At 40.7% G+C, this 16,089-nt stretch overlaps 1 protein-coding gene across 1 annotated transcript in view; it reads left to right on the top strand.

Moving 5' to 3' along the window:
• kiaa1549la (KIAA1549-like a) overlaps positions 1-16,089 on the top strand; it is a 120,947-nt gene that overhangs the window by 2,197 nt on the left and 102,661 nt on the right. Inside the window, exon 2 of the mRNA XM_080861594.1 lies at positions 1,078-1,439. Within this exon, the coding sequence (XP_080717720.1) occupies positions 1,199-1,439 (241 nt within the window). The 5' untranslated portion in view covers positions 1,078-1,198. The remainder of the gene's footprint in view (positions 1-1,077; positions 1,440-16,089) is intronic.

Below are 16,089 nucleotides of genomic sequence, written 5' to 3'. Positions count from 1 at the left end.
AGGTATGTTTGTACCACAGATTGTTGACCATTACTCTGAGCTTTAGGCAAAATATGCAATTTTTAAAATAGACCGTATACATAAAAGGGAAATTTTTAAAATTTAATAGACAGAACACCCAAATCAAAATATGCACAAAAGTTAAGGGGGGAAACAGCCTGGTGTCTTATTTGCTACAGGGACAGAACACTTGGTCCATTGCGAACTGCGCTACACTCTAGTGCACTGAAAACCTCCAGTATACCCTCTATCCTGTATGAAGTAGGCTGGCTCAGCAGGCTGCAGCATCAAGTATATTCTGACCTGCAGAGGGAAATGCAAAATGTGACCAAGTATTCTGCTGAATCTTAACCGAGCAGCAAAAGAATATCTACTATAAACGCATTGCTTTTAATCGAAACCTTCTTAAATCTGGGCAATAGGACATACCTGCAGTTGGGATGTCTTGGAGCAGGTTATTTACCAACTGGAAGGTTGGTGATTTGATTCCTGGCGGCTCCAGTCTGTATGCCAAAGTATCTTTGGGCAAGATATTAAAACCCCAGTTGCTCCCAATTCAATAGCGATAGCAATCAGTTAGACGTAGAAAAAAGGTGTTTGTATAAATGTAAATATGTGTGAATGAGGGATTCTGTATAAAGCATCTGAAACGCTCAAGTAAATCACTATATCAAGAAAAATCACTATATAGCCCACTGCACTTGTGGTGCAGTGGGCTATATAGTGGTAATATGCTGGTAACCAAAATTGGTTGCATAAAAAAAGACTTCTTCTTCTCAATTTAAAATTTCAGAAATTGACTTTAAAAAAAAAAAAAAGAAAAAAGAAAAATCTGAAAAGGTAGTAGCCTGAAGAATAGCTCGTGTATACAAAGTGCACGCGGTTTTATTTTGAAGAGAACTTCGGTTGATTTCCGGGTCTGTATCTGTGCATTGACACAGCTGCCAGCAGATATGGAGAGCGCCTTGCGGACGCAGTAGGGACATCAGACTTCACGCACGCACACAGAAACTGACACAGCCAGACGCGCAAAAGGAGAAAACTAACGCTTCTTTGTTTCCTCGTCGACCTTCACAGCCTCCAGCAGGCTCATGGAGAGCGGAGCCCTGCTTGTCCGAACCGGGGGCAGGTTGATCGGATGCCTTTCATCCCAGCAGCGCCGTTAGATGTTTCCCATTCAGGATTAATTGGTTAACCAATGGCTCCCAAACATGCGCGCCTCTCCAGCAGCGGTGGCCCCGGGGTCGGAGGGGTAAATAAGAAAGAAGACCCCTGCTCTTCCTCCTCGTCGCTATGGATCCTGGATGCGGGGATGGTGGCCGTCTACTCGCCGAGGATCGGGAAGAGGACGCGCGTGCTGAATGGAATGGTGGCCCGGTGGTTTATGACCATCGGCGCGGTGCTGATGCTGATGATGCAGAGCTCCCTGGCCGCTGACGGTAGGACCCCGATGCTCTCTTTTTCCTGTCACCGAGAGGAGCCCTGTATTCTTATTTTAATCACGTAAATAAAGCATAAACCTCGCGATCAGCCGCCTGAGTCGCGCTAATGTTTTGAATCCACTCTCGAGCTGGCTCCATGAAAACAGCGATGAAGAGCCAGTGGAGAGGAAGACCTAATGAAACTCTGTTAGACAGGAGACGAGCTGCGAAAGCAGCAGCAGCTATGTTAATGCACCCGGAGGTGTTGTGGCGATTTCTGAAGGGGTTCCTGTTGTTGTTGTTTACATTTACCGTATTGATTTATTTGTCTGACTGATTTTAAATCTCTTTATTTTGCGTTTGAACCGTCGGTGTAGTGTCACAGAGGCCCTAACCGATGTCACGGCCCCAAACAGGCAGCCGGAGCGCACTGTGGACCGCAGCGCTGCGCTCACCGCGGCCGCTTCTTTGCGTTAAGGAGGAAACTTTTTATTCATTCATGGAAAATTGGGCCCCGAGGTCTTCAGCCTCGATTAAGATCCATAGGGGACGTTTGGTAGTCGGCACAAATTAATAATTTAGGATCTCTATGTGCTCACAGACATTCGAGGATAAAAAGCAAAAAATAAAAGCACCAGTCCTCATTCAGAGAAGCAATAATTAATGCAGGAAGCTGTTTCTTTATTACTGACAGCAAAGCCTCCGTGTAATCCTTTGGGATATGCATATACTGGAAATTACTGTTTCAGTCCCTTAAGAAGATGCTGTTTCTTTTTCTTAAGGAAATAATTCAGGCCTTAAGTTGGGTCATTTTGTGTCAGAATGCCTTCATACACTGACATGTTCCTGGGCTTTGGCTGGAACGACCGCGCAGGCATCACTGCTCATCTGTTAGTCATGTTTAGACTGATTACAGGTTTGATAAAATCTTATAAAAGAAGAGAATTAAATACACCGAAACGGACTTTGGACGCATAGCAACAGTAAACCTCGTCTGATAAAGGGAGAAATCTGCAAAGCTGTGCTTAAAAAGTCACAAACAACACAATTAGAATTTATTTGCTTCAGTCAGATCCAGTGGAGATGAGAAATAAACGGCCATTTCATCCAATTTGCAAAACACATTTTCTAATTTAATCGGACTTTTTTTTGAGCTTTTAAATCTTTAAGTCAAGTCTGTTCAGCTGAAATAATCCACAACACGTGTATTAGCTACAGCTGAGATGTGAATGCCTGTACACAATAAATATTGTTAAAATAAAACACAAATGTGCCAACACACAGCCCGTCTGAACCGCAGTTTATTGGTGGTGCTCACAGCTCCGAGGGTGACATTTGCAAAAATGTCAAATGTCCTGTCGCTTTCCAGGAATAATGAGTCAGTGTGGCCAGCCCCAGTGAGAACAGTATTAAAATATCTTTTCAAACTTTCAATTAAAGTGACACACGAATAATTATAATAAATATGTCGGCCCTCTCCCAAGATGGCATGTACACTGTAGCAGTATCTGGGAAAAGACAGTTAAAAAAAAAAAGAAGATAAGGAATAAATGAGCTTCAGCTTAGATAAACTCATTCTTCTGAGGTGCCAACCATATTACATCAGACAAATACAAAGAGAATATGCTTCTTGTTATAATTAAATGCAGCTGCAAATTTATTTGAACTGTATTATTCATCTGTTCATATTTGCCTTTATCGAAAGCAAATAACGTCCCATGAAAATTACAATATAAAGTAAGCCTACTGGACACGATGTCAATGTAAAAGCCCCAAAATACAGTGCAGTGGTGTAATAATGTGAACATTCAATGTAACGTTTTGGTGCGGTTTCTGTGTTTGAATGGCAGGTTTCCCTGAAATGTTGTGCAACAGCGGGCAACAGGCATGTAGTTGATATTTCTCTGCTTTAGTGGCTACGTAGGAAGTGCTACACAATTAGTGCCAACATGTGTATACAAACCCTAATTTTCATTTACATGGCTCAGGACCTAATGAATCAGATGTCACTGGTGCAATGCGTGGGTAACGACAGAGTGCACCTCTGTTTCTGTATTTTGTACAAATGACAACCTCCAGGTCTAAAAAGCAAAGGTAGTGCTGAAGCACCAAACTGCAGTTCCTCTAATGGCCACTTGAGGGTGGCTCCAAAAGTGAGTGGGGAAAAAACTCCTGTGGGAAAATATTAAATGCTATCATTAAAACGCGTGTTTTACAGCGCGCTACAAAAACACAAGACAGAAATTCTTTTACAAATAAAACTCGTACATTTAGATATAAAACACATAAAGTTAGGGGTACTTTGACAGGTGTGTCAGGAGAAGCACCTGCAGTTAGTTTGGGGTTTTTCACATATTTTTGTTCTTCAATATTGGTGAGTGAAATTATATTATAATAATCTGTTACCCATGTGTTTTTGTCTGTGTATAGTTGTTGGACATACACAGCAAATTCAAAAGTGTTAAATTTTTTGGTGTTAATAGTCTCCTTGCAAAAGTAGAGTTAATTTTACTCTAAGCAGAGTCACATTCTTTTAATGTAACTCTGAGGTGTAAAATGATAGTAGTTAAAATCGAGTGTTAAAAATGAGTGTTTCTCTGTCAAATCTGGAGGTGTTACAATGGAAACATTAACTCTTGACCTCTTAACTCTGAACTCCTAGAGGGGCTATGACACCAACAGAGTAAATTCACAGACTCCGCCCCCAGCACCATAGGCTCCAATCGAAGCTGAAGTGAAGCCGTTTCAGAACATTTTGCTCTACATATTTGAGTTGTTTGCCATGCTTGGTAAGTCATTTTTTCAAAGATTGTTTCAATTGTTATTAGCTTTTACTTCTGTGGCTCTTTGAAGTTGAGACAAAGCTGTGTGAAAGGCATTAGCCATGTTGCTCGCTGATAGCATAATATTCTGTTTTAGCTAGCTGAAAGGTATTGTTTGCGGGCAAATACCACAGCCTTGAAAAAAGCTTGCATGTGAATTTTCAGTCAAACTTTTGGTCAAATACACCTAAAACAATGTGTAGAATGTGAAATGTTGGTGTAATGGTGCTACTTGAAGCCTGAAAACGATCGCCCATAAAAAAACAACAACGAGCAAACAGCAGTAGCAGACGTCCTGACTGGGTTCTACGTTAGCATAGATCCCTCCAGAGTTTTGTGCACACGGTTTAGGTAAAAATTAAAAAGGTTGAGGTTTTACATTTAGTTCAGTATTACCTGTTGCCTGTGTCTTTGACTTTTGGGAAAATACTTTACACAAGTAATGGCTCAAAGAGGATTCCTTTTTTTTTTTTTTTACTGTGCTGCAATTGTTTACTGGATTATTTGTGCCATTAATTAGTGTCAACTAATTTTTATTCAATCTCCACACAGGATATGCTTGTGAAGATGGAATATGGGGGAGAGCAGAAGTGCGTTGAAGTTCCACAAAGGGATGAATGAAGGACATGCATATTGTATTGAAGAAATAAGTGATGAGAATGCTGTTATTTGCATTTACCATGTCAGACCTTTTGATAAACAAAATTCTAATGAAAGTGAGAACATGTATACTGTTACATCTTTCAGAAAATGTTTTGAAATTGGGGTGCACAGTTCAGAATAAATGTTTTTCAAAAACCATTGCATCTTTTTAGTAAATGTTTATTTCCAAAAGAAATTTCTAGAAGTTCAGAACAGTAAAATTCCCGCTTTTTAGAATGAATTAGAAGATAACTCTTACGTAGTTAAACTAAAATACTCTTTGAGAGTTAATATATAAACTCTTAACACCAAGTGTTAAATTATCAACTCCAGACAGATTTGGTGTTTAACACTAAATCAGAGTTAATGTACCAACTCTCCAAAAAGAGTTAAATTAACACTCTCTGGTGTGGACCCATATAGACACTTTAATAGTGTTGAAATCAAATCCGACAGTGTTAATTTGGACATGCTGGATTTGCTGTGTAGCTTGCTAAAAAAACTCACAAACATTAGCCGATAACTTAGCACTCTACCCTGTTTTCCAGATATACAGTCATTTCTAGCTCCAAAAACCCCTGACGGCAGCAGCCAAATTGTTAACAATGAAATTTCAAAATGCAGCAACGATTGCTAGATTTAATTGCATTTAAATCTCTGATCAAAAAATCAACAATTTGTATTAATAAAACCAGCAAAGCCCTAAAAATCTCTAGAGTTTCTTTTGGAGAGAAAATGGTGACCAGGTTGCTCCATCTGTGAGCATGAAGAAATAGTGTGAAGTGTAAATTTGATTTAAAAAAAAAAAAAAGTACTGCAAATGTATTCAAGCCCCAGTGTATTTTGTGCAGAAGGTGTTTCAGCCTCACCAACATGGGAATCACGGCAGTGAAAATTGCCTTCAGCTTCTACTTCACAGAGTTTCAACAAGTTAGACTATATTGACAGCCTGTGTTCGACAAAGGCCTCAAACAAACCACACAAATCAAACAATCAAACTTAAATTATAGGACTATAGGATTTACTGCCATCTTTTATATACAGTGAATGGTTTTGTCTCACTTCCACGATGTTGCCACACCTGCAGCTGACAATGTTGCTCTAAAGGAGTGACCTGTTCTGGTCTAAGTAGTGCATCAGAAAAGATAACTTCATACGTGTTCATACATATATGGTGATGTTATGGGAGATCAGACGCAGCACATTCCCCGGTACACTCCTCTTCCTCATTTTTCCCTAAAACGAGTAATTAAAGGACAGGTGTGAATTAATGGAATAGTTTAGTAGCAGCTCTGTTGGCTTGCTGCTGGTTTATATTTGCATAATAATTTAAGCGATTGTCTGACTGACTTGCACACTCAGTGCCATGTAGTTAAAGGAAGATTGTCCCTCTCTCTCTCTTTCTCTGTCTCAGTGCCACTTTACCAACCTCACTTCCCGATCAAACTGGAAAATAATGAAATTCGGGCTCATCTTAATAACAAATGCCGCCACTACTCAGGGTGTGATTAGAGGGTAATAAAGAGAGACTGCACCCCTGTGATAGGAACATCTTCATTAGATGCATAAACCTGTTGTTGGGTAAAGATTTGAGAAAATGGAGACGATTGCCAAAGTATTTAGCAAAAGAGAGTTTATCTGCCCAGCCTCCCCGGTTAAATCAGAGCAAATCGCCCACTTGCTCTGGATGATATATCCTCTTTTATGTCATGCTGCTGTGCCACTTAAGAGTGAGCTGTTCCATAGAATGGCTCAGGGAGATTTGACTTTCTCTCTCGTACCTGGTTACTCAAGCCTTTGGCTGTTTTCATTTTTTTTTTCCCAGAGAGAAAATGTTCCCATTGTATTTTTGTTTTCTGCATTTAGAACAGAAAAAAGATGCTTTGAAGGCTGATGCCCAGCTGGTGTGTGTATGTGTGTGTGTGTCTGCAGGCTCATACAGTATGTGAATGTAGGCGTTTTCTTTAATAGGTCTACAGAGATCTTCATCCTCAGTCAATAGCTGAGATCTATTGGTCCACGTTACCATGGGAACAGATCTGCAGCTAGTACTTTTTCTCACTGTGTGTCTGTTTGTGTCAGTCAGGGATTGAAAATAACATCTGAGTAAGTGCCAGGTTAGAGTCTGTTGCCTAATGATCAGCGTCTGATGACACACCAGCGGAGATGAAACGCTCCCCGTGCTGCACTGTTTCAAAATCAACTCAAACCTTCTGCTTCCAGCTGCTAAACATCCGGTTTTCTGGTCGTCTGAGTCACTGCATCCTGCTGCTGTTGTTTTCTTAGTGTTTAACATCATATGCGACTGAATCTCTTTCACTTCAGGATGCTTCACAAACAGCAACGTGACAGCTGATGTCAGTTAGCCGTGTCTTTTAAACACAACACAGTTTCATGGACTGAAGGCAGCTTAAGAGATTGGGCTTCATTTGTTCGTTGTGGCATCATGATACATGTTCTAACCTTTTTCACGGGACGGCTTGGTGAATTTTCATGGCTGTTCCTTTCAACTTTAAATGGATCCAAGCCAGCTCTTGTAAAGTGTAACATCTTCTTATGAACATTAAAATCACACACCTGCTTGATGTTCTGCAGATCTACCACATTCTGCAGAAACAGCTGTAGCTCTGTGATGTCCTGTGGTGCCTGGCACCAGATCCTTAGGTTTTAGTGAGTTGCAGGGTGGGGCCTAAGAAGGTCAGACACTCATTGTGTTGGGGATTGTCCTGCTGAGAGAGACAGCTGCCATCGGGGAGTGCTGTTGTTATAATATGGGTTGATTGGTCTGTAGCAGAGTTATAATTCATAGTATGTGTCAAAGTACCAGATGTGATCAGGATCAGAGGTTTCCCATCAGAATATTACATAGCAACAATAAAAAGATCAGTGTTATTAACTTTACATGTCAGGAGTTTTAATTTCGATTTGCTCGCTCAGATACAAATATTCAGAAAACCAAAAGCTGCTTGGTCATTTCGGATCTTTAGTAAAACGCCGTGTCTTGGTGACTTGGGCATTAGATGGCATGCTTATATTTTTTGGTCTATAAATAGCTGAATCAGATAAAGTCCGGGAATCTAATAACCAGGAGCCGGACTGTGAGGAATTGAATGTCTGGCCACAGAGTCATTGATAAATTCTGATGCTACCGATCATGTATCTGCTGTCATCAATTAAAGCAATCGATTGTGCTGATTACATAGAGGGAAACTGGGCTCCTCCCCGCCTCCTGTGGCTTCAGAGAGAGAGGAGGAGGAGGAGGAAGAGGAGCTGGCTGAGCATCAGAGCCCTCACAATCAGATTAAAAGTTTGTGGTGCTGCAAAGGAAAGACGAGACAGAACGAGGAGGAGGAGGTAATCAGTCGGTCCCTTAGTGAGGCTGATTTAAATGTGACTTTAGGCTCAGTGCAATTTCAGCTCAAAGCAAAGAATAGTGTTCAGATGGAGAGACTGCTTTTATTAATACTGCTGCTTCACTTACGTCAGTGAACTTTGACAGAGCTTTGCAGCCCCGTTACCCACTGTGTAACAATGACACATACTAAATCTGTGGTGGCACTGAATAATAAATAAGATAAAATCTATAAATATTTATCTGTAGCTTTATCAAATGTGAAAGGAGAACGACTTTACCGTGTATTCTTCTTCTGCATATGTCAATTTTTAGTACATTTTACTCATAATTGCGGTGAATTCCGCCCGCTTCACAGAGCACTTAAGCTCCGAGCTCGTGTTTAATGCACGGGGAATGTCGGATGCGATACCTCTGAAAACTCTGATGACGGCTGACAGATGAGAAGGCTTGCTGCGCTACAACCTGCTGTATTTGATGCCAGTTACTTGGCTTCATAAGGATTCCTGCTCACACACGATCGCTCGGTTCATCCGTTTAGAAACCCTGACAAATCAAATGAACGGCAGCGCTGCACGCTCCAATGTGTCCTCTTCAGCTCTCAAGTAAATAACATTTCCGAGATTCAATCCAAAGAGGTTTGCAAAGCCACAGTTCACATCTGCTCAATTTATTTGGTGTCAAAGTATGTCTCATAAGAAGTATTAAAAAAGGGGATGTAATCAAACATTGGGGAAATGAAAACCGGTGCTTCAGCAGCTTTGCTCCAAGGGTTTTGAATCCTGTAGTTATAACAAAAGCCATAATCTATAGATAGGGATGTAAGGAGGTCAGAGGGAATGTTTTAGATAGCCTTACACTCAGATTATTCCTAAACTGTATAAAAAAAGATGGATGTAGACAGCATGAAGTCGCAGTTTTACATGGGACTCAAGCTTTTTACGCTTCCTGTTGGCTTCATTCTTCCTGGACGGTTGCCGCTTGGTTTTAAAAGATGGACTTTTGACGTGAAAGATAACCATCAACAAAATATAAAGAAACTCAGCAAAGCCCTTAAAACCAAATCTGAGTAGAATTTTTGCCTTTTAGTTCAGCGATCCCCAACCTTTTTTGCACCACAGACCGGTTTATGTCCGACAATATTTTCACAGACCGGCCTTTAAGGTGTTGCGGATAAATACAACAAAACAAAACCAGTACCGGTACCCCCCCAAAAAAGATTTATTCATAACACAAGGGAAAAGACCCAGGGAAACAGAGTTAATGATTAAAAAAACGCTAAAAACTGGTAAAAACCCTGGAAACCATGAGTTCCACACCTGAGCCTCAACTCTTGTGGCCCGGTACAAAATGACCGGTCCGTGGCCCGGAGGTTGGGGACCGCTGTTGTAGTTGACAGGTAATTCTGCAAAAGGAGCTTCCTTCTTTTTTGTGTAAAAGCTCTGAAATTAGCTCATGAGTAAAATGAATTTCCATCATTAAGTACCAAAAATGTTCCCTGCTTCCAAACAGGGATAGAAAACCACTGCAGTGGATGAGACACAATGACAAGTATGAAAAGGTCATTTAAAGATGCTTGCATTGGGTCTGCATAGTTGTAAATGAAATCCCAACAGTCCCAGATTGTTCTTGCCAACTTAACCTTCAATAACATATGAAGGTTTTCTTAGCCCAGGTCATAGCTGACCTTGAACACACTTGTGAAGGCATGAAATATGAAAAGTATGTAAATGTAAAGGACATCCTCCCTTTGAGCCAACTTTATTGTAAAGGCTGGTGGGACTTCTCGGCTCACTGTCAGAGCTGTATGCCCGAGATGACCTTATTAGCAGAGGCTTCGATTTTAATAGTTACTTCAGCCCTTTGGGAGGTATTAGCAGATATTTCATCAAAACGAGTGACAACAGTTGGAGCAGAAACCCGACTCACAGCATGGAGGACAGGGCCATCAAGACTGCTCTGGCCTCAAGGATTAAAGTTTTGAGTTGTAGCTTAAATTAACACTGCTGCTGCTCATGCTCAGACCCTAGCTGGCTGTCTTTGCATCATAATGAGACGGTAGCTTTTCTTTGCTCTGCCCCCCCCCGTATCTAAAGGGCACAGGTGATCAGAGGTGTGGCAGCACATCTAAGAAGAGGATTCTGCCTGCAATGGATCCAAGGCCAAAGATCCTGCATTTGGTCCCAGAGGCTGGAGCGGTGTGGGAGTGGAGGTGGGGTGAGGGAGTGGGGTCACTGCATCATCCGAGCACATGTTCTCAGCATTAAAGCAGCAGTGGCTCATTTTGCATCGCTCTGCTTGGCTGCACTCCATTCTGTGCTTCTCTGATTATGCACTGCTGGAGCTTTTCACACCGACAAGGAGAAAAAAAAACCCTCACAGGAGTAAATTTGGCTTTCCACACAACACAGATTTAAACCAGCACCATGGTCACTAAATCATGAGATTAAAAAGCCAGCAGAGTTTTAAAAACTGATAGCATTATTTTTCAAAGTAAAATGCTTATTATGGATTTGCCAAATATTTTCTTGTGAGTCCTTTTAGAGTTTTTTTGTCATTCACGATTATTTTGTACCACTGAGGCTTCTTTTTAGTGCAGATAGAGTTTGTAGTGATGCGTGCTGTCATGTTAAACGTCTCCTCTGGCTGCGCTGTCATACCTCTTACTGTTGCCAGGCAGAAACGCAGCGCAGCTTCAAGGAAGTGCTGATGAACTCTAATGATATGACTGACACAGCTCTATTTTAGCTGTGCTCTGGCGAGTGTTTTTGTGACTGTGAGCAAGCTAACCAGGCCAAACATCTCTCACAGAGAGTCCTTATCTGATCTGTCCTTCCTTGACGCGCGCGCACACACACACACACACACACACACACACACACACACACACACACACACGCACGCAGTGGCACAAAGTCACATTCAGTGCAGAGCATCAGTGTACCAGACAGCTCCTTTCTGCAGCACTCTGAAGTTAATAATCTATTTCAGGAAAGAGCGCGAGTGTGTGTATGTTCGAGGGAGGAAGAGTGACTTGACATGAGAGAGAGGGGCTTCATAGGCCGACCATAAATATTGCCTCAGCTTGTATATTAAACACATTATGCATGGAAGGACTCTCTGAAATCTTACGGGTAGGCAGAAGCTCTTTTTGGATAAATTGATTTTATAATCCCAATTAGCCACACTTTGTATTTTTCTAATCTTGTGGGAGGTTGCATGTTTCTCCGTTGGTTTGTTTTGCAGAAGCTTTTTCCTATTATTATTATTATTATTATTTCCCCCCCCCCCCACTCAGGGGGAAATATCCAAGCAATCTCAGAGGGAACCAAAATGTGTCATTACAAACCATGTGAAAATGATCAGACCGCTTAGTGGCCAGAAAAGTAAACACAGGAAGAAGGTGCTGTGTTCTGGACTGTTAGAGACTCTGGAGAATTTACTGACCTTTTCACATCTGTGGTACTCTCCTGCATCCCAGACTGCAAAGTATATGTGCTAACGGGGAGATGCTTAGTTCAAACTTGCAACATACACCATTACCAAAACCCCATTAGAGTTTGTTAGGAACCAGACTGAGACCACGTCCCGCAAGGGTCTCGGTGCAATTGTTTTGGTCCGAACACAAATGTGACTGTGTTCACATCTGCACTAATGAACTTAGTTTATACTGGACCTTCGTGCAGCCCTTTATATTAGGGATACCAGCAGTCACTAACACCATGCAAAGCTAAGAGTAGAAAAAATTGCCTGAAGCCTGAGCATCTGTCTCCGGGATTATTTGCAGCCCCAACTGGTTACCTCACGCTTGCCTGAGCCTCGTTCTGCCGGCTTTTGTTTGTTCCTGTGAAAAGGAAGCTCAAACAGCTTCATAATTTACATAAATCAAATTTCAAACAGTAATCAAAACTAGTAATAAAAGATCATCAACTTACTTTTAACAATAGAATATATAGAAAAAAACTGAAAAGCTGGATCAGAAGAAGAAATGCCTTGTTGCTAAAAACGAGCCCTTTTGCACTGATTTAAGTTATTTCATCTTCTCTAGATTTTACCTCTTTACAATAGAGACATCTGTGTGATCATGCAGCGTGCTTATCATGCTTCCTCACTGTGGTCATGTGATGTGGGACAGGTTCTGCATATCGATTACTTCGTGCTGCGTAAAGCATCTCTGCAGCGCCTGTAGTATGAGACGACAACTGTTAGCTGGTTAGTTTCCCCAAATTACACATAGATCCAACATGTGTGTGTCTGTAACTTTAAGAGACCAAGAAACCACCTGAGGGCTAAAAAAACGAAGCCAACTCAAAAATGAGCCAGTAGTCCGTACCTGTAAGGCCTTGGTCACATGTAGATGTAGCAGTCAGAGAGCACAAATCTCCAGCAAGGTAGCTCAGAAGGCAGTATTTACTTTTAAGGAAATAGGATTGTGTTTTTTATTTTTAATTTTGTTTTCTTAATTCTTTTTGGAGGTGCTTTGAGACGTTTGTGGTGAAAAATGAAACTTAAAAATCAGGTGGATTACACAAACACTATCAAGGAGTATGTAATGGATTATAAGTACTGATTTGTTGATAAGGAGACATGATTAACTTGAGCTTACAGTATATCTTGAACTAGCAGCTCTTTCTTTTGACAATAGCCTCTTTAAAGACATATTTTAGGGTCAATTTGAAACAAAGGCAGTTGTAAAATATATCATCCCCTATGTGCCTGTCTGTTGTCAATACAAACAAAGACGGTAAGAAACGGTTTTAAATGGCTCTATACAGCATTATCACTGACCTTTAGATACCTTTCTACATGCTGAAAATACACACCACATTTGTGAGAATCACAGTTTCTAAGTTGGAAGGCTTTGTGTCAGGTTTCAACCAATAAATCACCCCTACAGTGTTGTACAGAATTAAGTCAAAACTTTTCATGTTTGCAGACAGAATGATGACTTGCATGCAAACACTACTAAAAATATTACCTCCCTTATTGGAGGTAACATGCTTGTATGCTAATCATACCTCACCTTTTTGTTGTCATGTGGTGCTTGTTAGATTTTTGGGTCCAACACCTATTACATTTTTTTTAAAACACTTGCTTCTCTGTGGAAACTGGGCTGAGAGTTAACACTGCTTATAAACTATTAGATGAACTTGTAGCGTCCTGCACACTCAGTTGTTGAAATGTCCTTGAACATTAAAGGGCAGAGCATGAGGCGAGTATAACAAACATTTGCAAGCAGTCTGATGGACACGGTTCACAACTGAGTAAATTTAGTAAATGATCCAAATATGAAATGTCAGTCATTATTTCATACCTCAAATGAAACGAATGGATTTTTTGTCCCCAGATCCCATTTCTGATTTCCAAGGTCAGGAAATTAATTCAGTAAAGGTAGCCAGAGAGAAATATTGAGTGCTGGTGGAGGTTTACTTTTTTAGGGGTTTTGTATGGCAGCATGATTGAACTGATCAAAATAAAAAGCATGTGGCGTGACCACATCAACTGCCAAGTTTCATGAGGTCTCGAAGCCTTGTACATGCAACAAATAGATAAAACTGCCTCTCGATGGAGAGCACACCCTGCTGAAGAGATGAAAGGTAAATCCTGAGATTGGAAATTTCCCCCCGGACTTGGCAGCAGACAAGTATGGAAACAGGTGTTTTTTTTTTTTTTTAAATATCAAGTGATGGTAGAGAAAACATCAAATCTGGGCAGACGGAGAGGGAATGATGCCGGCTGATGGCCTCACTTGATTTAGCTTGTCATTAGCAGCACTGTCATCATTAGGACTGTAATGATCATCTAATGAAAATAAGAATGAAAAGCAAAAGATTTAACTCGTGTGCAAAAGGTAGAAAGGGAAGAAACAATCTATCTGGCATCTACTTTTAGAGTCAGCCTCGGGGCTTGTTAACAAGAAGATTTATTTTCTGTCACTAAAATAAAATGAAATGTACAAACTACTTTGCTTTTGTCCATGCTCCCTGCTGTTCCTGTAAGGATATTATGCAACCAGACCGATTGTGGAGTGTGCCTTCAAAGGCCTCTGTGTTTTTCCGCCGTTACCCACTCCATCGTCTTCATGTTCGTTTGCTTTTCTGTTTAAAATCAACTGTGCAGAAAATGCAATCCAGCTTGTGATATCCGTGAGAAATCAATTTGTTCAGATGAACTACTACAGTATTTATTTATTTTTTAGCAAGTTGTTGATGAACTGCTTGTACTGCAGGAGGTTGTTTCAGGCTCCAAACCGGCAGACAGGCAGGGATTTATTTCTGCTGTAGCAACTGAAAAAGGAAAAAAATGGGGAGAGAGGAAACAAAGCAGGTGAAAGAATGAAAATTTAATCAGGCTGTGCTTCTTAAGGTTTGACTGGGAGAGGGTTGGATTTATAGCTGCTTGGCCTTCCCTCTTTCAACTCACCATGTATCACTCCAGCTGCTCACCTCCCTCCTATCACTCACTCACTTCTGTGTGTGTGTTTGTGTGTGCATGCAAGGGCCTTTCCATTTGTGTTTCTGATGTGTCATTTGGCCTTGAAGCCAATGATGTGTATGTAACAGCCACATTTTGTTCACGTCTAAGGATGCTGTTCTGCTCTTTAGTAAGCTTCATTCACTTCAGCTGTTGTCTGAGCAATCCTGGAAAAGTGGCCGTACAGAACAATAACCTACTTTTGTATTTGTGGCCAAAGTCCATCTGGCAAAGATATTCACGGTGTTAATCGTTGAGATCTGGAGTTTCCAGCCAAAAGAAAAGGGTGGTCAGCTGACAGATGTAAAGCAAACCTCGCAGTTCGCCAGACCTGTTTAGAAGATAAATTGAGGGCACAATGCTTACCCAAACTTTTATATTGCAAACATCCATCACAGTTTAATGCAGTTCAGTTTTCTTTATATAACAACAGTCATTTCAGTGCCCTTTATATTGTACGGTAGAGAACAAAGAACCCCATTTGATGCCCTGTAAACAAGCATTTGGCAACAGTGGAGAGAAAGAACCCCCTTTTACAATCTGGACAAGAATCAGGAAGGGGGTTTACAAAGTTTACAAACTGATGCTTTTGTGAATTTAGGTCGATATGACACAGTCACATGAATGATTTTATTTCATTTTTTGATCAGGTAAGTTATCAGTTCAATCCAGTTTTATTTACATAGCATCAAATCCCAACAACAGTCGCCTCAAGGCAGGGCTGTTCGATATAATGAGAGAGAGAGATAGATAGATCGGATGATGATGATATGAAAACGTCTATCGTTTCATTTTGCGCTATGGATTGTTTCATTGTGTCGCAAAATAAACTGTTTACAGCAATATTTTTTTTCATCGTTTTGATGGTCACTGTAGAATTAAAGTTCTCTCTTTCTCTTATATTTAACCTCCTATGATCACATTTTGGGTTATTTAGACCAAAACAGTGAATTTTGCTCTACAAGGGCCTGATATCCACTTACATTATACTGTCCTATCAAAATTTTAAACGAATATCCTCATATGTGGCTCTTATTTTTCTTAAAAACAAATATACAGTGGGGCAAAAAAGTATTTAGTCAGCCACCGATTGTGCAAGTTCCCCCACTTAAAATGATGACAGAGGTCAGTAATTTGCACCAGAGGTACACTTCAACTGTGAGAGACAGAATGTGAAAAAAAAAAAATCGATGAATTCACATGGTAGGATTTGTAAAGAATTTATTCGTAAATTAGGGTGGAAAATAAGTATTTGGTCACCTCAAACAAGGAAAATCTCTGGCTCTCACAGACCTGTAACGTCTTCTGTAAGACGCTTTTCTGTCCCCCACTCGTTACCTGTATGAATGGCACCTGTTTGAACTCATCATCTGTATAA

Source organism: Rhamphochromis sp. 'chilingali', assembly GCF_963969265.1.
Source record: "Rhamphochromis sp. 'chilingali' genome assembly, chromosome: 2".
In the NCBI taxonomy this organism is placed as follows: Eukaryota; Metazoa; Chordata; class Actinopteri; order Cichliformes; family Cichlidae; genus Rhamphochromis; species Rhamphochromis sp. 'chilingali'.
The sequence above is the reverse complement of the archived record's forward strand: the minus strand, read 5'-3'. Positions and strand labels throughout refer to the sequence as shown.